Source organism: Oreochromis niloticus, linkage group LG9 (assembly GCF_001858045.2).
Source record: "Oreochromis niloticus isolate F11D_XX linkage group LG9, O_niloticus_UMD_NMBU, whole genome shotgun sequence".
Taxonomy (NCBI): Eukaryota; Metazoa; Chordata; class Actinopteri; order Cichliformes; family Cichlidae; genus Oreochromis; species Oreochromis niloticus.
In genome coordinates this window covers 26,580,349-26,605,138 of record NC_031974.2, presented here as the reverse complement: position 1 = coordinate 26,605,138, position 24,790 = coordinate 26,580,349, and the positions used below count along the sequence as shown (strand labels likewise).

Sequence of the window (24,790 nt, the reverse complement as noted above, 5' to 3'; positions counted from 1 at the left end):
ACTTGCACTTTTATGCTACTCAGTTTAATATTTACACAATAAAAGGCTTATGGTGCATTTGTGAACAATCACTATTTTCTACTCGTCTCAAGTTATGAAATAAAGTTGGTTATATTAGCACAATAATAAGCTGGTCCTGCTTGTTGCCATGTGAAAAATGCCATGGAGCCAAATACGGAAGCCTGCGTGTTTATTTACCCAAAGAAAAGAACAATAGCAGAATATGCTGAGTGGGAAAATAGCGCTTCTTACGTTTGTGTCAAACTGCACTGGCAGGATGAGGACTGTTATGTTTTTATCTGGGATTTTGATGAGGATAAGGATGGGAGGGGGGGCGCTCGTGCCAGTGTGCACATGCGCATTCGGTGGGAAACACGATTGAAAACGGGCAGCTATGCCGCGCGGTGCAGAAAACGGGCTGGACGCGTCCGCTTGGAACAACGGCCGGTGTACCGGAGGACTGACCCGGGGACTCTGGGACCAGGAGGCACCTGAGAGGCGTTAACAGCGATTCTTTCCCCGGGGATAACCTCCTCCCGAAACCGCGGCGAAAGCAGCGGGTGCGAGGGCTCGACGAATCCGCTCCTTCGCCCATTTCTCTCCCCCGTCCTCTGCTTTCGGCACCGCAAGAGAGACAGCGAGACATCAGCGATGTTGCTGCCAAATGTGTAGGATTTATTCCCGCTGCCCGTTTCTCTGTGTCGCCTGTAAATAAAACTGAGCGCAGACAGTAAGCTCCAACAGCGGGGGTCACTATGGTTTTATTGGCGCTCCGCAGTAGGAGATGTCTTAATAGCTGCTGTATGGGGACGTTATGCTTGCAGTTGTTGCTGTGGATTTTATGTGCCGTGAACGGAGAGGAGCAGTCGTTCAGTGTAGAGGTAAGACCAGGACTGATTTGTTGATATCCAAGAGATTTTCCCGCACAACAACAGCTTCACTTTTTTTTTTTATTACACTGTGTTATTTTTATCCTCATTTAAAAATAATAATAATAATAATAATAATGAAGTGTTAGAGTTGCTCTGTAACTCCAGTCCCTTGTGCTGATGTTTCACCAACCACAACAACAACAGAGCCTTTGTGAGATGCCCAGCTGGGTTGTAGTTCTTCCCAGTTCGGTAGCCGCTTTTAGACAGTTTCCCAAGGAATGTGCATTTCTGAATGGAAGTGCAGGTATTGTTAGAGGGTGTCAGAGCTTTATTTGCCTCCCCAGCTTGTGCTTGTTTGTGTTTTCAGAGCGCTGAAACATTGAATTTTAGATTGAAACAAAATGTGGGTTACCTTAATGTAAAAAAAAAAAAAACACCAACAAAGAACATGTCCACTCTTATCTAGGTATGTAAACAATGCATAACCCGATTATTTAAAATCAGCATCAGCAAGAATGTCAGAAGTCATTCAGAGTGAGTATGTGCGAGATTTTTGTGTTTTAGGGGTTTTAGTGCATTCGTATACCCTGTGTCTGCAAAAACAAACAAAAAACAAACAAACTCAGGTCTGAGGCTTCAGTCTGCAGGAAGGAGATCTTATGGGGTCACAGAGAACAATGTGGGCAGCCAGATGAGAATTTAACAAAGCAGGGAAGGTTCCTTCACAAAGGCAGCTTGTATTCTGAAACGACCTCCCAGCTTAATGGGTAGTTGAAAGTCTTCAGGCTACAAGTGTTGTGCCAATGAACTCTGAGACTCAGACTTCTAAAAAGAATCTCTCCTACTTCTGCTGGTGTTTCTTTCAAGATGGAGTGCAACTTAATCTGTGGCTTTTGCCGTGCACGTCTGCCCCTTTTACATCCAGAGAACACTGTGACACCGCGCTCAGCAACCCTTTCCTGTCTATCTCTCTCACACATGCACACACATGCAAACAGGAGCCGCTGCACAGGATCATCCTGGCATGTGTACTGACAGTCACTCGAGTCCCACTTCCACATTTCCACATGATTTGCAAGCTTGGCATGCCAGAGGCAGAGAGGGAGCACTTTTAGTCCAGATGCTACAGGTTATTCAATTAATGTGTTCAGGCTCACATGACAGAAGGAGGGAAGATGTGAAGAGTATTGTTCGTTAGTTTTTAATGATGATTACAGGAGGCTCTTTATTTTCTCTGTGCCTGATCTCTGGTTAAAAAAACAAACAAAAAAAAACGTGCTGCTCGGTACCATTTAACCTGATGAAAAATGCATTATTAGCGTTAACATCATTCTCTCGCAGAGCGTTCCCTTCTTCCACGTCGTCCACCTCCACTTGAATCTTATTATCCACCTCCAGCCTTTGCATCTGTTGTTTCTTTGTGTCACTGAATTGTGAATGTGCTCAGCGCCGTGGCTCTCTTTTTCTTTTTTTCTTTTTTTGAAGTCTCTCAACTTTAATAAGTCATTCTGAGGCATCCAAATGGCCTGGAGCTGATTAACTTTGACAACCTACAAATAAGTGCAACAGCACCAGTGTGCATATTAATGCAAAGTACCTCAAGATGAGCCCCCTGCTGTGCCCGTCAGGTAAAGATGCCAGCGAGCTCACAAGCATGCTTACAGTAGTTTCATGCACATGTGGAGGACTGCAAAAGCCTCCACACGTTCTCATTCATTTGCCAGTGAAAAATGGGCTTTCCGCCGTAATCCGAGACATTTTCTGGCCCCTAATTTAGCTGTCGTCTTTGTCACAAATGAGACGAGAGAGGCGTCGAAGCTGCCGAAAGTTGCACTCTGCTTTGCACAACTCGAAGTTTGAAGGTTTAAGCATCAGGTGGGCTTTAAACTGACAAGTTGCTTCAAGTGGAAATGCCCGGCACAGGAGAAAAGAGCAATGAATAAGGCTTAAAGAAAACCCCCCAAAAGAAAGTGTGTTTAATTTGATCCTAAGGGGTATTTAAAGAAGAGCAAAGTCACAGTAAAACACATGCTGTGCAGTCCCGCTTCCAGGCTGGTAGAATTTGGCTGCAGTTTTGCAATCTTTCTAAACAGTTTCTGTTTGGAGACTGTGCTGCTTTCACTGGAGCCACTCGCTCAGCTGTTAGGACTGTGTTTACTCCTACACCAAGTGTTCTAGAGAGTAGACACAGATGAGTATTTCCTCTAATTAACAGGTGTGGTTTGAGGTGGGAGGTCATCCTGAGCCTGCCCTGTGATTACTGGTCAGACTGCGGTCTTTTAGAAAACCTCACCCTTTTGGATGGAGCCTTCGCTGCCGACCTTCCTGGATTTGACTTCACGGACAAAGTGGCTGTAATGCCGTCGCTCCCCCACTTGTTTCTCTTGTTTCCTCTTGCTTTGGATGACATTTTCACAGGAAGGACAGCCTGTCACTGGGTGATAAGAGTAATTAATAGGAACGTGTAACACCTCACTTCAGCACTATACATGGCTACTGCAGAAAGATTTCTGAAAGCTCTTCAGCTTTCGTCCATCCGATTGTGTCCCCTGAAGTAATTCTCTCTGCAAATTGGACAGCGCCATTAACAATGGCTCAGGCTCGACTTAATTTTGTTTATCTCCTTGTGAGTATTATTTTCTGTTTCAGTCCATATTGATTTTACATGGAGAAGCCAACGTTTTTTGTGCGACAGCCAATAAAGTAAGTGCTTTCTCTGCGAGGCGTCATGCTGTAGGTGGGCCTTGCAAGCAGTTGATCTATCTCAGGTTATTTTTATCATTAGCTCTTACATAACTCAGAGTAATTAAAACAGAGAGATTTTTTCCCCTTATCCCTGTTTGACAATATCAGACAGTTAGAGGGAGAAATGTAACTTAATATTTCATAAGTGTTTTCTCCACTCAGTGCCACAAACGCAGAGACATGCCGAGCTGTGCTCGGCCACGCTCCAAGTTTGTCTGAAGTAGAGATGCACAGATCGATGGGCCAATCGGCTGTTTTCAGCTGATTGGCTATGATGGATGACTGGCTGATCAGCCTCTGGTATATCTGATTTCATGCTGATCTTCTAACACATACACCAAAATGTAACTACACTGGAGATAGGCATTTCAAGGAAATGTATGATTCCATTTTACACTGTTACCTAGTCAGTTATTCTTTCATGATCATCTCCTACCCTTAAATCCCCCTTAAATGACTATGTATAGTTGTGGTACTCTTGTTATGTGCTAGCTGTACCTGACACAGTTTGGCCTTGACATCATTTTCCTTCCTTTTCCTAAAGTTGAAAATGGCCGTCTGTATAGTCTCACAGATGTTTCATCAATCTGTCGCTTCGCAGTTAATCTTGTATTCTTCTTCTATTCTGTTGTTTAATAGCGGTTGGTAAATAAAGCCTCTATATGCTTTACCACTACCTTCTAGTGGCAGTGCTTAGCATGCTACCAGGTGCAAGTAAAGTAAATGTATATCATTTAAACAAAAAAGTAGTTGCATAAAGTAGCTAGTTTTCTTACAACTCGATGGTTATTCAGATATTCAAAAATCATGTTAGCAACATGGCATGCAAGCCCCTGAGCCAACTTTAACATGGCATGCTGACATTCCTGAAGATATATCCATGACACAAGTGCAGTATTTAAAAGGACTGTGTCTGGGTTCCTTATAATGCTAATGCTAATGTTGAAGCCAAAAGTTTGCTAGTGTAGCATGTGCTGATTCCTCATTTTCTTTGCCAATCTACATATTTTTGTTATTTAACCACTAAGTGACATTATGTTGATGGCAGAAGAAACTGGCCCCCCCCCCCCCCCCCCCCCCCAAAAAAACCCCCCCAAACAAACAAACAAAACGTTTTTTATCTTGTAATTGCGCAGCAGTGCAGATATGGAAAAAATGTTACATAAATTCATTATTATTCATTCACAGTACATTTTCAGTTGGATTATATTGTACAATAAAGCTGTAATATGGAGCACTACAAATAGTCACTCATTTATTATGCAAGTTTCCTCCGGAGAAGCCTTACAAAAATGATTATGTGTCCTGTCAGTTACAGGAAGAAGAGCAGAATTTTGTAGAAACACTGGAACAACTTTAAGAGAAAAGTGTGTCTGAAACATTTCCTCAGTGTTTGTTTTTCCTCTGGAATTTGAATACTTTGAATATGTTTATATGAATATAAATATGTTATTATGTTATAAAAACATGACCATATACATCTTTATTGCTTTGCTTTCCATCTGTGTCCAAAGATGGCCTAATCACTCAAAATGTTAATTGTATTACTCGCAGGTATTTCTGTGATCTGTGATTTACATTTGAGATGCTCTTGGAGCACAACAACAACAACACCGATGTGGACCCACTAAAGCCTCGTGAGCCTCACGCTGCCTTGGTTACACTCAGTGTTTCACTGGGAGGCATCAGGTGCAGAGCTGCGCTCTGAGTGTTTGAAGTGTTTGAATCATGCCACTGTGCTCGCTAGAGACAAAGACAAGTTGCTTAGTCAGAGATAATCTGCTGTACAACAAAGACAGCGCAAAGTTGTACTCCCATCTGTTAACACATCCTTTCTCAGATGGATGAATGAATTAATAAAAGGTGGTTTGGCTAGACTCTGCTGACTGTCGGCTGTGATTTTTAACTCCAACCAAGAGTTCTGTTAGCTCGCTCTGTTTGCTCAACTGTTAGTGAGGAATCGTGAAAGAGCCGATTTAACCTTTTGTTGCACAATAATGGACCGGCCATAAGTGTAAAACAGAAGCATACACTTCACATCTTTGTAATAAATATAAACGCTTGTTAGCTTAGCATAATTGAAGAATGAAGATGGCTTGCTTTGGTCTGTCCAAAACTCTGAGTGCATCAATCAGCATCAATAAACATCTGTATTTACATGTTTATTAGTTATCCTACAAACTTGAATGTATTGTTATACTTATGCTTCGTGCAGTGATTTAATTTTTTTTAATACCAACTTGCTAGTTTAACATTTAACAACATGGCTGTGCTGAATCAGCTTCAAATTCAGGTCAGACTACATGAGTTGAGCCTGATTATGACATGCAACAAACAAAGTAGGGTGTTGCTTTGCATCAGGAATGAAAATGCAGCTTGTGGTTATTGATCATTTTGCATTTCATAGTGTGTCATAGCAACTGAAAATCAGAGCTGCGATCAGAGAAAGTAGCTTCTTACAAGTTTTCCGAGTCTTTGATGGCAGTTCCTTCAAGTCTGTGACTGGAACTGACCGATGTGGTGATTGGCATTGGTGTTGGAACTGAAACTGAGCAACACATCCAGTGTCACTTTGTTTTTCTGCAAATCTCTAGCTAGCGTCTCCTTCCTGATGACCATCGCACATGTCCTCAAAGACAGCGCCCACAGAAAGTCACAGAAAGGAAAGATTTTCAGATACACATTTTCCCCCCCTAATCATAAAAGGCAAAAATGTTGTGCAGTCTGGGCGAGGCATTATACTAATCCAAGCTTATTGTCTTCTGTATTTAGCTTCATTTTTAAATGGTCACAAAACAAGAATGGGATGAGAAGTTCTCATCCAACTGTAGCAACAAAAGCGTGTTTGACAAACTATACCTTGAGTAAGTTTATAATAATTAAATAAACTATTACTGTAGTATTCTTTACATAGCTCTTTACATAGGCAGTGTAGCTGCTATCAGCACTGGGCTAAAGCCAAGCTCAAGTGCTGCCCAGTGCAAACTACTCAGTGCTGTTGTCACTGTGTGAGGAATGGGAGAGCTTCATCCCCACGTCTCAGCTCATGTTACCAGTTGGCATGCTCAGCCCCTGAGTGGCATCTGAATAATGGAAAACAATTGATGCGAATGTGTGTGGATGACACGCTGTGTGTGTCTCCTGCAGGTCATAGAGAGAATTTATGTTTTAATATAACACCATATACTAGAAAACAGTGTTAACAGACCTCATTTGCTATTTTTGGTGATAAGCGTTCACTGGCGTGTTTTTTTTTTTTTTTTTTTTTTTCCAAAGACACATTTCCCAGAAATTGCTTGGCAGTCAAACAGTGTGCTTAGTACTTTGGTGTGTTTTTCCTTGAATTTACAGTTAATGAAGGCTGAATGTTTCTTTACTTTGCCTTTGCCACGGTGGTTATCAGCACTGATATTAACAACTTAACTACACAGTTCTCCAAAATAGCCCCCAATTGAAAATGCATCACGTCCTTTTGCGGCACGGGCTTCGTGTTCCATCAGCGGCTGAGCTTCTGCTTGCATGAAAACGTAGCTGGCTATTCCTTAACAATTTATCTTTAACAAAGTCGATATTAAATTGTTGCTTTTGTTTCCCTGCAGCCGTATTTTCCTCCTACATACAGTACACTTAGTGTGCATGAGCTCACCTCCTGTGTCTGAGTGCACACAGGCATATTTATGAGTGTATTTATATTGGTGCGCTTCGCCCTCGTTTCTCACTGAGCAATCATATGGATTTCACACACACACACATATACACACACACACACACCATTTCTTGACGTCATTTGGCTTTGGTAAGAGAGCAGATTTGTGAGCCACTGGGGTGTCTGTGTCAGTCTGTTCACCCAATCCTGGAGAAATACAACAACACCTGCACAGACGTAAATGATTCATAATCACGCACACGTACACAAGCAGACACACACACACCTGACTTTCTCTGAGCAACCACTTGTTATTATGTTTTGTTCAGAATTTTTCCCTGCATGTCAGTCTCCCTCTTTCTAAGACGCGTCTTTGGTCACAGCTTACTGAGCTGTTAAATCTTTAATGTCACTAACAACAGCAACATTAGATGGTGCCAATGGGGCATCACGTGTAAGTCTGTCAATTAGGCTTTTGACAAACGCTCAGGGGTGTGTTGGGGTGTGTGTGTGCGTGTGTGTACATTTAAACGTACGCATAGTTTTGTGAGTCATGACAACTGTTTCAGTCTGTTCCCTGCATGTAATCACATTTCACCGTGTTTGAATTAGCGATTGGGCTTCATTGCAGAAATTAATGTACTTTGAAACCTGAATATCAAACAGCCTCATGGAGGTTTTTGTCTTTTAGGATTGATGTCATACTGCAGCTCCTGTCACATGCCATAATCTTGACGTTTCTTGCTGTCAGTTTTCATTATCTTAAGTCATTAAAATACTTTGACAAGCTCCCAAAAGATTATCCACTTAAAGCCTGCTGTTCTGATCAGTATGTATGATCAGACTCTGACATTTTTCCATGACATTTTTGTGACATTTCGTCCTAATGGGGCCACTGAGAGGGTGGACATGGCATGCATAAAGCCATTGTGTGTTTGTGTGTGTGTGTGTAGGCACTAGGGGCTAAATGCGCTGCAGCGCCCTGCTCAGCCTCTGCAGTCATCGCATCGCATCGGGGTCATGAGGTGCAGACGATGGTTTTGGTTTAATTAAAAGTCAGGTTGATTCTTTTTCCCTCGTTTAAATTTTACAGTATGAATTTGAGTACAGCACTTTGAATCATGTGGGTATGCGGTTATTTGTGTGGGCAGGAAAAGGCTGCGGTTGCCTTGACGACCCTGGCATACTCGCAGTGGTCCGGCGTGTAACCGATGAATAATTCAGGGCGGTCAGAGGTGGCAGGCTTCCCCAGAAGGCTGGGATCTTGTTCCCACAAGTCACCTGTGCTGAGAGATGATCACTTCTAGCAGCTCTGCTCCAACTTGCAGCACAGATAAAGCCACTTCATACCATCATCACTGGGTATACTCACAGGACATTTTGATGTAATGTCTCTACTCTGCTAAATGTTTATTAATGAATCAAGTGGCTGGATGTGCTCAACAGTAATGCTTGGGCACAGTCTTTCTTAACGGTTGCAGCTGAAATCATTTTTTAAAAAGTACATTCATTCTCCTTTTTAAAGTTTAGAGTAATTGGTCAGCGTGTTATTTGTAGTGTAGAAAAGACTCGGGGCAAGGTCTTCCAATACTGTTTTTCTGTCCTAGCAGGGAGCTAATTGTATTCTGTCAGCATGCCGGGGTGTAAATCATTCACATTAGACGAGCAGAATAGAAAATAGAAGGGCTTTCAGTGTCTGCGGCCACAACTGACAGGTGCTGCCCTTTAACAGGTTGTATTTCTGTCTTGGCAACAATTTAACTGACACACAGAGTTCCATTCTGCTAAATGCAGCTACCTATTTGCGAAAAGGCTGGTTGGCCATTTCTTGACAGCTAGATCTCAGTTTGATCACAGTTTCGACATGTGGACGTCCTGAATAATTAAAGACTAGTACAGCCGCCAGAAAAATGGTTTAATTATAAGATCTAATTTAAAAATAGCACTACCACAGTTTAAAAAGTATCTTCAAGCTGAGGCATACTCTGTGTCTATCCATGGGCCAAGTAAAGCCTTTTAAGCTCTGTTCACACAGACTGGTTGGAGACCAGCTGACGACCACTGGTTGCAAGAGAAAAATGAATATTCTCCCACCAGTTGCAAATGGTTCATGGCAGCTGCTGTGAAGTTGACTGCTAGAGCCTCTGGCAAAGACGGTGTAATACCTAAAACCTTACCATTTCTTTGACTGTTAGCAGGTGGCTACGATTGCCATTTCTTTGCATGGAAGCCTGCAAACTGAAAACTATAACATCAAACTGGAAACAGAGACGGTTTGTCTTCAAAGTAAAAGTTGCACTTTTTGAAATGTGTTGGTTGTAGCTCTGAGGCACAACTTTACCCTGCAGGTAGACATTCTCCATTGGCAGGAGTGTGAAGACCGGTCTCTAGGCCAGTGTAACTATGGCTAAACACATAATCATAGAACAGTAGTTATGTCCAGTAACAGCTGTTTTCCACGAGTAACTTTTAGTAACCATTTCTCTGCAACTCTCACTCCCACGTGGACACACTTGATGAGCACAATCACTAAGCTAAATTCTAATGTCCTTGTGCACTTTATTAGCGCTTAATAACAACATTTTCACAGCTGATCATAAAATAAAATTACTAAATGTTTCTTCATGGTATGTTCTAGATGGATGTCATGCTTGTAACACCAAATAGTAAAAGTAAGTGACCAAGGAAATGCATTATTTAGCCTACAGAGGTTTGCAGTCTGACAAGAAAAAAAGATAAAATTAATATAAGTGATGTCCCAGTGCATTGTAAGAAATGCTCAGCACTTTCTTGCTTCGATTAACATATTCTGGCTCTATCACTGTCTGTATATAATAGAATATCATTTCTTATAAATCTCCAGCAACAGCATGTGCACTCAGCCTGACAAAGCTCAATTAAAATATGATGAACAGTTGATCTCTTCTGTTCCATCATGCCTGTGAAATTTCTCACAAGCTTGTAAACAAACTTTCTGGCGTTCTCTGCGTTCGCTGAGGGTCTGTTACAAGCCCGCTCCAAGTATCAGTGTAATTCAGAGATTTGCAGACAGGCTGAGAAGATGTTGCTCTCCCTTTATCTCAGGGCTCAGGTTGAGAAGCAGAAAAACCTACAGAAAGTTAGAATACCATGAAATCCATGTGCGCCATATCCGTAAATTGTTCATGAGACAACAACAACAAAAACGATTGCACACTAACTGTAGCTATTCTACAGCCCTCATCCTCTGACTGAAGCTCACAGTGAACAGCTAATGCACATGTGATCTCCAACATAGGTCACATGCCGTCTCTGTAACCTGAGGGGACTGAACTCCTATCAGCTGATCAGTCACAAATGCCAACATCAGCAGCTGCTGTGTGATGGCGGTCTGTTGCCATGACGACCGGGCTTCCTGAGCCACGTCTCATCCATAATGGAGTGATCCCGTCGCCTTACAAGGTGGCCTTTTGATGGCACCCATCGGCTAATTAGCCCGCCTTCTGCTCGTCAAGTAACAGGCCAAGTCAGCTCGTTGGAAGGTGGTCTGATGAGACGAACGCTAGTTTGAGTTCACCTCAGTTCAGCACTCGTGTCGAACATCTGGATGTCTGACTCTCTCCTGAATGCTGCCCAAGTTCACCTGAGATGGCTTTACTAATGATAATACAAGTTTTAGTCTCTGTTTGAGACAATTCTCTAACTGAAAAGTGTAGTTGAATGACAGGCATAGAGAAACAGGCAACTATGTTTTTCTCTAGGTAAAGGTGTAAAATGGGACAGAAGAGGCTTTTTAGGGCAGCTTTGAGGACGGAAATTTGAAACCGTGACATATGTGTGTGTGTGTGTGTGTATGTGGATTTCTTTTCCTCATAATGTGACAAGGGTGAAAAAGAAATGCACTCACCGTGAAGAAGTGTGCAGGGAGGTTAGTGAGGCCAGGTTCTTCTCGCATCTGAAGCATGAGAGAAATCTACTTCAAAGTAAAGTGAAATCAAGTGTGGAGAACCCAAAAATAGGCACTGATGCATTTCAGAGATTTTAGCCTCCGTCGGGGCATTGCTGGTTGACTCCTTATCCTTCCACTTCAAGAGGGACTTGATTTGTGAAGAAGTTTAACCTCATTATAGCGCTTTTGCTGCCTTCTGCTTTCAGGGTGCGCTCAGTACTTAAAGAACAATGCTTGGCTGGTTTGGGGTGAGTGCTCAAATTGATCGACCAGGTATGATGATTAATTCCAGTTAGTTTGTGGTGAAAATAGTGAAATTCTCACCACAGTGACCTCTGACCACCTCTTGAGCTTTGTAACTTGGCGCTGTCACAGCTGGGACACGAGTGTAGGATCGTGCCGGTTTTACATTGTACATACCGGTACATTGGCACCTTAAAGCTGCTAAATCAAACATGCCGAGCTAGCCGTGATGATGTCCCCTTGTTAAGGGGAGCAGCCATAAGTAGCTTGTTTGCTAAAAGTATAATCTTTTGCCAGGATAAACTTGACTCTGATCAGTCACGAGGTCCAGTTCAGTAACCTAAATTAGCTGATTAGCACAGAGTTGTAATAGAGGTGGTAATTAGCTGTACACACCACTTTAAACAGTTTAGTTTAAGACATTTTAACATAGGGATTCAATATGAGAATTGACTCCTGAGCTCAGAAGGTAGAGCCTGTCAGCTGCTGATCGGAAGGTTGGTGGTCTGATTCCTGGCTTCCCAAGTCTGCATGCCTGGGAAGTTACTAACCCCAAGTTGCTCTCCGATGCATCCATCGGATGTGAATGTGTGTGAATGGCAGATAGAAAGCACTTAAAGCATAGAAGAAAGGGCTTGTGTGAATGGGCGAATGTGGCATGTTGGAGAGTAGAAAAGCACTATATAAGAATCAGTCCATTTACCATTCACTCTCTTTTGGAGACGGCAACAACAGACCTCTAGGGGAACTGGGCTCTTTTTCTTTTTATTAGCTATTTGGACATTTTTAGTTGTAAAAGATACCTTGCTTTGTGCAAAAAATAACAAAAAAAACAAGTTGAAAGGTGTATTTATCACAATTCAGAACTATTCCTTCAATGCTCCAAATATTTCTTTGGATGTCTTTTGTAGCTGCCCTTTCTTGAGCTTCCTTTGCAAACACTAAAAGCATATGAACTAAAATGTGTTGATGTATCCTTTTGTGCTTTTGATCTGGGGGCTGAATTACTGATGTGTTCATGGTTTTACTATCTCCTGCTCATTTGTCCTGGGCTATCTGCAACCCCTGTGACTATAGAAAGTACGGTTACTGTTCTGTGTCCCTGTTATTACACTGACAAGAAATCCAAATTGCAACTGTATTGAACCAAACCATCTACGTTCACAAGCTCCCTCGTTATCCATTTTGCAGAGAGCAGGACGGGGAAGAATTTCTGTCTTATTGAATAAAGGATGCTGTCGAAGTGGAGCCTCCCGCTCTCAGGAACCCTTGCATCGGCAGAACCCCGGGAACCATAGATCACAAAGGGAAAGAGTAAATCGATGAGGATGAGGAGTGGGCAGCAGCAGAGAGGGAGGATAATGAAAGAAAACAGAAAGAGATAAGGACAGATGGGAGAGTGAAATGTAGAAAAAGCAAAGTGCTCGGCACTGATTCAGCAGAACACGTCTTTAGATCTTCAGTTTTTTTTCTCTCTCTGATTATAAGATCTCCATCGTGAAGGTTGTAAAAGTCAACTCTGAATGAACGAATGGACATAATACTCACGGTTTATTATAGCTTCAAATTCTGCAATATTGGAAATACTGGAAATAATTTATACTTGTGCTTCCTCCATCTTTAACCTCTCTCCCAACGGAGTCACATAACGTTTGGCACGATGACGGAATTAAAGATCAAAGCCTTGGATTGAGTCTTTGAACGTGTGCAGTATTAATAAATGTGAGCCTTGAGCTCGCGCTTCTCTTTGATTTCTGCGTTGCAGCGTGTGGATTTTGGTTCTGAAACTGCAACTGTGGCAACTTTTTTTGTTTGACTGTGGAAGTTTCTGGTTTTCCGTGTGAACGACGACACGAGGAAATGCGAGCAAAAGCAGCGGTTTGAAGAAAAGCTCTGAAGTAACCGGAGCTTTTTTTAAAAACTACAACAAACACAGTTTGGAGTGTTTTTAGCTTAATGAATGAGACTCTATGAAAACCATCCTGGTGATGTCAAACTGATGTCTCAAGAGTATAAGTTCTAAAAAGAAGTGAGCCTGCGTTTTGAACCTAACCCTTGTCCAGAGATTAGAGGAAGCGGACATGAACCAGTAGCCCGTATTTTGGTTATTCTGCCAAACGTTGCAGTAGCAGAGACACAATGACCGAAATGACTCAGCTGACTGTTTTTGCTGTCAATGCGGAAATTTTCATTGGAATTACCCGCCGCCCTCTGCTGCTATATTCATCCTTTTGTGCTGTCGTGCTGTTTCCCCACGGTGCTGTACATAAAGAACCGGTATGACAGCTACACCCTCCACATCCTGCCACCATGTTTCATTCTCATATGGGACGTCGAACAACCCTTCACCCCTCCTGCGCGCTCGAACTGGCACCATCCAATATCCCCTCAATGTTTGAGTGGTAGACAGAGACAGCCGCAATAACTCAAAGCACAAACATATCACTTAGTTCTTGCATCCAAAAAAAAGCTAGTTTTCTTTGCAGCCTTTAATTTACATAATCGTCACGTAGCTCTGTAAACATCGATGACATCCGCACACCAAGTGTTGGTCACAAATTGACAGTTTCTGTAAGTTTATGAACATCTCAGTTTCAGAAGTAAATATTTCCTCTGGGAAAACGAATACACCGGCCTCCCTAGCCTCTTTTTATCTCAGGGGGAAATATGTGCCCAAACTTTTTCAAAACCCATCCAGCCGACTGAAGCTGGCGTCGAATTAAAATATTTCTCTACTGATGAAATCAGGTTTTACAGTAGTCTCTTAGAACTACAGAAGAAAAAGAAAAAGCGTTCTGCTACAAATATGCAGTGCCACGTCTGAACTTGTGCGCTTTTCATCTGTATCATCTATTTTTTTCCTTTCCTCTCTCCCTTTTCCCTCTGAAAGCACTAGGGCAGTGGTTATAGGACAGAGCCAAAGTTTGGTTACCAAAGGAAAAAAAAAAACAGAGGAGATGAGAGGGAGGCATAGAGATGATTACAGGACAGGAAGAATTAAAGCAGACATTGGAAGGAAAAGAGAGTGCCATGAGGTGGAGAAGATGTGGGAAAAAGAAATGCATAGAAAGAGAAAGAGAAGATCTTACAGTGTCTGGTACTCGTGATGTCTGCTGGGAAACGGAATAGAGTAACTGTAACACGTGGCTTGATGTGTAGTCAAATTTAGAGCCATAAAAGCGAAGTGACAGATTGACACTGGGATTTAAAAGTCTGTATGACCTCCTCTGTATGTGTTTGCTGTTAGGTTTTTTTTTTTCTTAACTAAAATTGAATCTAGTAAATCTGACACACGTTGTAATGTTATCACCCACCCACTCACAGCGAGATGGGGACGAGGAGAGTGCAGCTGCCGGATGGGCATGAAAAGCACCAAAGCACGCAGTAGAGAAGGGGAAGAAAGAAAATACACAACGAGAGGTTTGGGGTTTACAGGCGGGTACTTGGAAGTGTGAATCATGACACAGGTGTAACATTTTGGCATCTGCCAAAGTGATGAGAGTGGAGTTTGATACTGTAAGTCATTGATGCAGAGTTTGAGTCTCTTCATGAAGGTCTCAGTAGATGTGCCAGTCACAACACAAACTACAGAGAGAAAGTCTCGTTTATTCTAGAGTTTAGACTTCAATGAGAAGCCACTTTAATTTTTTTAATGTTATTTATATTCCAATGTAATATAGACATATATTAGTAACTGGGTTTGTCATTGACGCTGTTAATATTTTTCTTTCATCAAACGATTTGGGATTCACTGTAGAGAAAGTAGAGAGTTTAGAGATGCTGCTTTCATTTGGTTATGTTTTTGCTGGCTAGTTCTGGCCTTACTGAAAGAATGTGTCTTTATCTCAAGTGTAATTAACAATGTATGAAGTTACTTTAATAATTAAATAGAAAACATAATTTCCCCATATTTTGTCAATATAATTCTTAGCTTTATTCCCTTAAATTACTAAAGGGAAACTCTGGGATTCAGAATAACTGACTGTGTGGAAAGAAAAGAAAGTTATTTTTCCAGGTCACAATTTCATGAAAGAAGTTAATCCTGTGTTGTGAGAAACAATATGGTGTATATATAGTAAGGCTGGTAATTAAGCTGGCAGCAGTTAGCTTAGCTTAGCATAAAGACTAGCAGGTTTAGAAGTCTGGCTTTGCCTGAAAGGATCAAGCTGCCTTAAAACAAAGCAGGTTAACTTAAAAATATATAAAATGTTACAGAGTGAGCTTTAGGCAGGCTGGTGGACATGTATTGTTAAATGGGGTGATACAGCAGGGATCCAATCAGCTCATTAGGCTCATCAGAAATGAAAAAACAATAAAACAAATCACTTAAAAATTGGCTGAAAGTTCAGTGCAGTGCACAGACCTCCTGTCTCCACAAACATATCAGAATCAGAATCAGCATACTTTATTAATCCCTAAGGAAATTATGTGGGTTAGACTTGCTCATATGTTAAAGAGATGTAGCTGCCCTGTTACACTGGCATGCACCACCCTTTAGCCTCGCCCTTGCTTTGGACTGGAGTGGGCATTAATTTTCCCAAAAGGTGGGACTGTTTGGAGGGCCACACCGATAAGCTAATATAAGTTAATTTGATCTTCTTTTTTTAAGCTTATTGGTGCAGCCGTTTACAACAGTCCCAATTTCCCATTTGGCCCTTTGGGATAATTAATTGCCCACCCCTAGAGTCTGGACAAACATGGGCTTTATCTGGATCTGAAGTCAAGCTAGGCTAATCACCCTTCAGTTGCACATTCACCTAATGGAGAAGCTTTATGCAGTTCTTTAAAAAAATGTATTTCAATGATTTTGCTCGTTCTTCCTGCTCATAAGATGCTTTGTTAATTACCAGTAGGAACCCCCATGTTGTCACTCGTCTTCAGGGCGTCTGTTTGCATGAACTATTTATGAGATCACTCACATTCTCAGCTAGGATCTGCTTTGTGCAGTTGGCACCACACTTACCCACAATGCTCAGGCACCTGGGCATCCTCTCGGTGTCATGTTTTTTTTATTTAGTGTCCTCATTTGCACATTAGCTGAATGACATCTTCAGGTCTTCTCACCTTCTGAACAGTCATACATATCAGCTTGTTTGCACCGCTGCTACAAACAGCATATACAATAACTTTCAAAAGAGCTCATTGTTACTGCTTGGATGTGGAGCGCAGTCACCATAAACGAAGCTATAGACTCGCATTTCTTGCTTTTTATTGCATTCCCCTCTCGCTCTCGCACTCCGGGCTTCCCTCCCTGTTTAGTAAATTTCATTCTCAGTGTGTATGCTATCCTGAGCAGCGGGCCTCCATGATGACTGAAGCAGCTTGAAAACACTGTGCATGAGAACGGCGCTCAGGTTTCACAGCACAGAGTTGCTGAAAGAGAAATAAGAAGGTCTGAGGCAAACACGCGGCCCGGCAGCTCTGAGTTCACTGGGTATTTGAGATTCCGGGCCAGCGTTGTGTTGTTTCACTTTCTCCGCTCTTCAAACAAAACAATTTAACCCTCGTTTTGCTGTTGGCTTTGTGTTCCGATATGCAGCAGTTGGCAAATCTCACATTTGGCATTTTTACGATGAGGACTGAGTGTATACAGAGAGGCTGAGACTATCCAAATCCCTAAAGCCTCTTCTGTGGGGACGCCCGGCCGATCCCCGCTTCTCCTGCTTGGTCCAAAGATCTGAGCAGTGATTCCCTCTGGCAGGATTTTATAGGGACACTCAAAGCTTTATTACACCAAAGCCCTTTCCAGACAAGTAAAATGACATGATAACGGATGACATTCTGCACTATAGACTGGTACAGAGATTTCTCTCTCTCTCTCTCTCTCTCTCTCTCTCTCTCTCTCTCTCTCTCTCTCTCTCTACTTATGCCCTTTTACAAATGTCTTTTCAGATGTGTCCTTAGACCGGTTACTAGCTGATCTTTGCTCTGTGTAGGTTAATGCGGAGTTTTATCTTGATGACATTTAAATGTTGTTCTAGGTCGTATGGAGTGTGCTTTCTGCTTAAAATGCTTCTCATGCACAGGAAGAAAAAACAAACTACACCATAAATTTACTTGTAGGAACTCTGGACTCACACTTCAGTGCTAGCAGCTCTGCACTGCTCAGCTGGACAGGGTGCGGGTGAAGTGTCTTGCCACAGCGGAGGCGGTTAATGAGCTTTATAGCTGTTGGAAGAACCAAGCTGGATATTTCCCCACGTTTTCAAACTTTATACTCAAGCTAAGCTGCCTCCTGTCTTAAAAATGTCTATTTATGATTTTGAGATCATGTTTAGCTCCTGTCCAAAAATCAGTCTTTGCAGATTATTCCCTGGAGTTTACAATGATGTTTAACCTTTTTCCTCCTTGTTTCCTTGTTTATAGGCATGGCTCCAGAGGTATGGCTACCTCCCTCCTGCAGACCCCAGAATGTCAGTGCTGCGTTCTGCCCGAGTCATGCAGTCTGCTATCGCTGCCATGCAGCGCCGCTACGGCCTAAATGTCACAGGCACGCTGGACAGCAACACTATAGAGTGAGTCACACACACCTTTAAAAATACCCTTAAAGATGCCACAGTATGAATTATGCACAAGGTTCACGATGGGTTTATTCCCAAAATAAGAAAACACGGGTGGGAGTAGAAGAGGAAGCGGCTGAGTGTAAAGTTACAGCTAAAGAGAAGCCGTGGTGTTTGCTTTGGTCATTTCTTGTATTCGCCTGCATGCAAGTAATTACTGTGGATATGTTGAGTTGCTCTGGTGGCTTATAAAATATTACTGTTACATCTTTGTGGTTAATTAAGAAAACGCCTCAACATCAGCCAAAAGAGAGAGATGTGGTTCTCAGATTGATTTTTATGATTTGATAAACAGTCCCGGACTAAAAATCTAAATTCACTGAGGGCCTCGGGCATACTGTAGGTAGATGTTTTATTAATTTGAGGAGGGAAAACACACTGCGAACTGTGTTGCTTGTTTTCTTTTTTGTAGGACTCACAGTTCAAGTGAACTACACATTTTCAAAAATGGAGGTACAGGCTGTTTGTGTTTCTTTTTGTCCTGTGTTACATTTTTAAGGCGACCAGAGTCGTTTTGCCAGACGCAAAGTTGGTGTAACGTAGAATAAGTGGGGCTTATTAATGTGATCAAAGAGAGTTTTTGCAAGAGTACACCTCCGATGTCAGATCAAAGACTTCACAATGTTTTAGTATTAATAGACAGTGGAGGAGACAGAAGAGCTGCGACTCTGGTTGGCTTTGTCCTCATTTGAACAGTCCAACCTCAGCCCAGCAGCTACAAGCAATCAAGCAGGTCACGTTGGTTTGAATTTTTTTTTAATGGAAAGACTCATTGTTATATTATATTTTGTCTGCACACAGGAGTGTAGTGGAGTGAAAACCCACCTGGGGCTCTCATAAGTCTTTAAAGAGATGTTTTTAAATTATTCATCTGTATGAGAGCGGCAGTGGCACGAGGGCACAGATCATCGGTGTTTTTAAAGCAGCCCTGGATTTACCCGGGTTTAACCTCGCCGCATTTCACCTGCAGATCACTAAAACAGTGCTCGCTGACATTTGTGTGCACCAACAGCAAAATACCATCCATGCTACACGCAGCAAATGAGCTCACATTGGCCACTGAACTGTGATATGGCGATGTGGTGGCCAGCTATGTGAATGCAGACTAACAGCTATCCAACCACTGGGCTGAAACAGAGTGAAATGTGATGAGCTAACAGTGCCTGTTTCTTTTTTCCCCCCTTCTGCTTCTTTCGATTAATGTAGGGATAACACGATAAGGTGAGGCACCTTTTTTGTACATTTAAATACATGTAGTTTTACACTGTGTGGGTGTTACGATGAAGTACGTGTGTTCTGTTATCAACACGTTGTCATCTTTGCATTTCTTTTACATATAAATGTTCAAAAATAGCATCATATTGAATTATTTTGCACATCTGTTCTGTGTGACACTGGCTCAGAGTTGGCTCCTGTGAGCCAGTGACATCACTCCCCCATCAGGGTGGGGGAGGTAATGTGCTGCTGCCGATATAACCTTTTTCCTCCCCGCCTCTCTCCACAGGTGGATGAAGAAGCCCCGATGCGGGGTTCCTGACCAAATAGGGGGTGTGTCCAGATTCAGTGTCAGGAAACGACGGTACGCCCTCACGGGACAGAAGTGGCAACACAAACATATCACATACAGGTGGGTGGATTGAGCTTTTCTTTTCTTTTCAATGGCATTTCAGTGCTACCTAGCAGCACAGCATGCTCAGAAAACCCCAGAAACACACCCCAACCTGTGAGGAGACCCCAATCACCCGAGCAGGCGTGTGAGAGACATAGAGATAGGAAGAAAGAATACTTTTTTCTTCAGTAGCTCCTTTATTTCCGTGTCGTTTGAGCTTTTGACCTGTCCCTGCCTGTAAGCTTTATAGCAGGGCTTTCAAACATAAGGCCCGTGGGCCAGAATCATTAGAAAAGCCTACAGAAAGTAAATAAATAAATAAATAAAAATGGGACATTTTCTTTGGATTAACCAAAACTTCTGTGTAATAATTACAGGACAGTCTGAGCAATGAGCTGCCATATCCTTCTTACACATTCATTTCTTGCAGTTAAAGCCCAAAGAGTCACGCTGACAGATGTCTTTCCCCTACTCTAGCAGCATTTCTTCATCATGTAGAAAAACTGTTTCTTGTATTGAGACATTTCAGAGACGAATTGTGTATTTAAAGTTCTTTACACCAACAGATAGAGGCGGTTTCACTGTCCCGGCCCACTTAAGATCAGAGTAGGATGTATGTGGCCAACCAAGTAAAATCACTTTGACATCCCTGATTTCACTACCCCATTTCCACTGAAAGAAGCACAATATTTGAACTTGCGTAATGGACGTGAAGCTACAAAAGCAAAGGTCAACTAAAGTTCCACATCACTCAGAGCCTTAAACATCACATTAACCCGCAGCACAGGCCGTGTCCTTCAAACCTCACACCTCACTGCCGGAGCAGCCTCGCTCCTGACAGAACATGTAGCACAAATGCAAAAAGAGTGTACGCGCACCGGTGACCTCACCGATTTCATAATTCACCAGCGCGTTTTCTGACATCCAGCTACATGAGTAATAATGTATAGGACAGCTTTCTGTGGTTATATAATTTTTCTCTGCTAAGATGTAGTGAGTAGCCCAGATTCTGTAATATTTCATGTGTGTTATACTGTTGCTTGCCTTCAGCTTCGTGTTTCATGGATAATCCTCAAGTGGTGTTCTTGTTTTTTCAATTATTGTTATAGATTTTTAAAAATGTTTTGCATGAGCTGTAATTCCTGCTAAATATAATGTATGGCTCAGTGGCCTCGAATAACCTTTTCTTTTTTTGAGATTGAGTTGAAATTGAGCACGTGGATCATTTGCAGCACCACTGATAAGAAACCAAACCAATGAGACAGATCGATGCAGAGTGGAGGAGGAGAAGGGTGGAAATGAGGATAGAGGAAAGAGAAGAGAAGAGGAGAAGCAGATTCAGAGAGAAAGACATGAGCTGAGAGGAGGAGGAGGAAACCCTGGTGGAAGGCAGAGGGTGCTCTCTGACAGATTAGGGTTATGTAAATGGATGGGAGCATTTTGAGTGTGTGTATTTGTGTGTGCATGTATATTTATATATATATATATATATGTATGTGTGTGTGATGTGTACATAGATGTGGCCTCTAGTCAGTTGTCAGATGTGCCTGCAGCTGCTCCTTTTATGTCAGATTGCAATGGAGGTAGCTGGAGAATGCAATCATCTAACGACTCTTTTAATCTGCTTAAATGTTCTGTATGTAGTGTTCGAACGGGTCACCACATTTAAATCTGATTCAAGTATCAAAATCTTGCCAGTAATTTAAGATATGCTCTTTTTTTCTGCACGCAAAGCATTCGTGTCGGAATAAGAAGCAACATCTTTCTTTCTCAGTTTGAAGAAAAAATGTTTTCAAGTATAACTGTGGTTCAGCGATGGCCAGTAGTAAACAGAAAATTGTGCTAACAGCAAGGGAACTTGTAAGGTTAGGTGCTAAGTGCTATCAGTCACAGTGACGGTCACGGTTATCCAAAGCACCTTATGCCCATAAATTATTAGGATGCTGACTTTTAGGAATATTGTACCTCAGTCATAAAACATGTTCTCAGAGTTCTCAAGAGTCGCAGATCTTCCAGAGCTTTGTCAAGTTGGGCAACTATTTGCATGTCCTTCCTGAAATATTTGACAGGTTCAAGCCAGAGCTGCGACTTGGCCACTCAAGGACATGCATTGTTCCTAATAGGGATAATTTGTTAAGCTAATTAGTTTTATTTATGTTTAATTCTGTTAACCGTTGGCCCAAAGATATTATGCAGTGCCATCTGACTGTGGTAATGCCTGGAACTTGTAAAAGCTGAAATTGGGTCATCTAACAGCTGTCAAAGGCTGCACATGTGCTGTCACTTTTAATTACCCAATAATTTAAAATTAGACTGACTAACAAGGAAGTTAGTAAGAGCATCCCTAGTCACTAAGCCCCTTTAGCCTGTCTTGACTGTGTGTTGAGGGTCATTGCCTTGTTGGAAGGAGAATTTTCAACTCAGTCTAAGATCATGAGTTCTCAGGTGACATGACATAATGAATTTTAAAAACACACACCCAAAAACATGATGCTGCCACCGCCGTGCTGCACTGCATGGATGGTGCTGTGCAGGGGATGAGTGTGGCTTAATTCCTCATATATAATATCAAACTTAAAACTGCATCTAAACCATTCAAACCCAGATCAGGTGCTCTTGTTGCACACAGTCACTGGACTCCCAGGTGTTTTTTGCTAAAGGAACAGGCGCTACCTCAAAACAAACACTTTCTCCTGGTATATAAGTTAAACTGTAGAAATCTAACTAAAAAAATGGATATCTTGTTATTATTTCTCCCAGAAGAACCTCTGCCTTTCAGTTACAGGCTTCAAGCATTTAAAATGGTCCTGAAAAAAATAACACTGACATTTGGAAAGTATAACAAATGCATGCAAGCCCCAGGTGTGTGCTGGTCTCTGCGTAGCCACATACAGTACTTTCTGTGGGGAGGCACTAATTAGCTTTGGCATCCCTACTGTTTTCCCTGCATGCAGGTACTATTACAGCACATGAGTTGCATTCGGAGTCATTATCACTTCGCAGTATGGAGTTTAATATGTGGTGTGGCCTCAGAGCAGGCAGGGATTATTTCCATTTGTTATTTTGCAGCTTCGCCCTGCATGTGTTACCCTCTTTATCTGGCTTGTCCTTAAAATAGGACACACATACAGAGGGTTGGGTCACAGGCTCGTATGAAAACCATCTTTTTTTTATTCCTCGAGTGGCCTCAGTTGTTGATAAGGCCTTTCAGAGAGAACAGGACAAGGGCATGTATTCACACAGAACCCTGGTGGTGCTACAGTGTTTATGTGTTACTTTTAATCCCAGGGAAGACGTTTGTACCTTTGTGACTCTGGGTCAGCTGATATTGATTTGAAAGACGGACTGTTTCCCTGTCTTTATCATGTTTGTACTGTCACCGCGGGGTGCGCCGGTGTGTTTTTTGAAACAGGACCCAAAAGCAGATGTGGACGAGGAGTTGCAGGTTTAAACAGAAAGCGATCCTTTATTTGGATGATAGCAGGAGTTAAACATGGAACCCTAAGCAAACTAAAAAACACTAAGAAACAAATACTATGAAGTTCTATGACTATGACTATAACAACGACAATGACTAAGACAATGGTGGAGATAACAGACGACCTGACAACGACATTCAGAAAACAGAGGATTTAAATACACACATGAGGTGATCAGGGGAAGTGGAGACACATGAGAACACAGCTGACTCGAATGAAACATAATGACAATCCAGGGGAGAGTAACACTAACTACAATGAACAAAGAACACCAGACTTACAAAATAAAACAGGAAACACGGAGACATAGACATGGAGATAAAACATGACATGAACTTAACATAGCCACATAGACATGAAACAGACGCAGGAACCAGGGAGACTGGGTACAAGGGGAGGTGACAGAAATAACTAAGAAATAAGGTCTGAACAGCAACCTAGAAATTAACTAGATTGAAAATGAATACAAAAATACATAAAACTCAAACACTGGGTCACACGACCCAGTACCGTGACATGTACTTCAGTCTTTACATAAGCCCTTTAAAAGATAAAGTGGCTATTCGTGATGCCTCTTTAAGTGGTCTCAATTAGGTAGGAATAGTTAGCTTACTCAACAGCCAACTGTTCCACTAATGCCACTTCAAGATGATGTTCAAGATTGTCTCTGGAATTTAAGGCTTTGTCAGCATTTATTATTTGCACTGTAAATTGTAGAACAGTTCAAAATTCACACAGTTTTAAGCTCAACTTAATATGAGCTTCAAAGACATTATTGTATATCTTTGAAGCTCATATCATTAAGAAATGGGGGGAAAAAATCCAGCAGAGGCCTGAGAGATGCATCAGTGAAGCCTCATCAGGAATGGTCTCGGCGGAACGTCAAGAAGCCATTCTTAAAGAAGATTACACAAGAACTGCACTGAAAATCAGTCGGGTTGTGATGCTGCCTCGCTTTTCGCTTTTTAGCCAAGATATTGACCGTAGGGGCAGAAAGGTGTATCGTGTTCCACAGTCAACTTTTTGACCAGTGTGACTGCATCGTCCGGACGCTTGTAGAGTTTTGAGTTTTGTGGCTGTACTCGAAAGTGTGAGACGCGACAGTTGACGTGAACACAACAAACAGAATGGAGGTTTTATCAGTTAAACAGATATTAGAGAGGTTGAATGTGGTTTTTTTTTTTTTTTTTTTTAGACATCAGCTGCTGTTTGCCTGACGGTGGAGGTTTAAATGTGGGCTAACAGGAAGGATGCTAGGATGTCAAAATAGGACATAGCTCTTAAAAAAAAGAAGTAAAAGCATCCCTGCTTCTTCGTCTTTTATCATGACGTATGTTCTATTACTTTCTTACTTTCGCTCTGTGTCTGTGTGTCTGCAGGGCTCAGTTCTGAAATCATTATCAGAAAGAGAAAGTTTTACAAGACTTTTGAGAGTTCAATTAAAGCGAACATGTCTCTGGCAGAGTGGTGGTCGGCCGCCTGCGAGTCAGTCTTGAAATGGCCGACAGAGAAAGAAAAGCAGATTGTGTTTTGCTATAAGCAATTAAGAGCAATTTAAAGGAACGTAGCAGGTGATTCAATAGCAGAGTATTTATAATTCACGACCAGCCTTTGTGCTTCCCTCTTCACCAAATTTGATTCAATCATGAATCGGAGCTTACGTGCGGTATAAATTTGCAGTGTATATAAATGTGCCTCGCAGCGGCAG

At 42.0% G+C, this 24,790-nt stretch overlaps 1 protein-coding gene across 2 annotated transcripts in view; it reads left to right on the top strand.

Moving 5' to 3' along the window:
* Positions 1-347: 347 nt before the first annotated feature.
* The window catches only part of mmp16a (matrix metallopeptidase 16a (membrane-inserted)), a 74,255-nt gene continuing 49,812 nt past the window's right edge, over positions 348-24,790 (top strand). Inside the window, exons 1-4 of one of the 2 annotated variants that reach the window (XM_005461375.4) lie at positions 349-881; positions 17,801-17,949; positions 19,201-19,215; positions 19,499-19,621. In XM_005461375.4, coding sequence (XP_005461432.1) covers positions 756-881; positions 17,801-17,949; positions 19,201-19,215; positions 19,499-19,621 — 413 coding nt within the window. In that variant the 5' untranslated portion in view covers positions 349-755. Of the gene's footprint in view, positions 882-17,800; positions 17,950-19,200; positions 19,216-19,498; positions 19,622-24,790 lie in introns of both variants that reach the window. The other variant, XM_003456645.5, reaches the window with a different exon arrangement.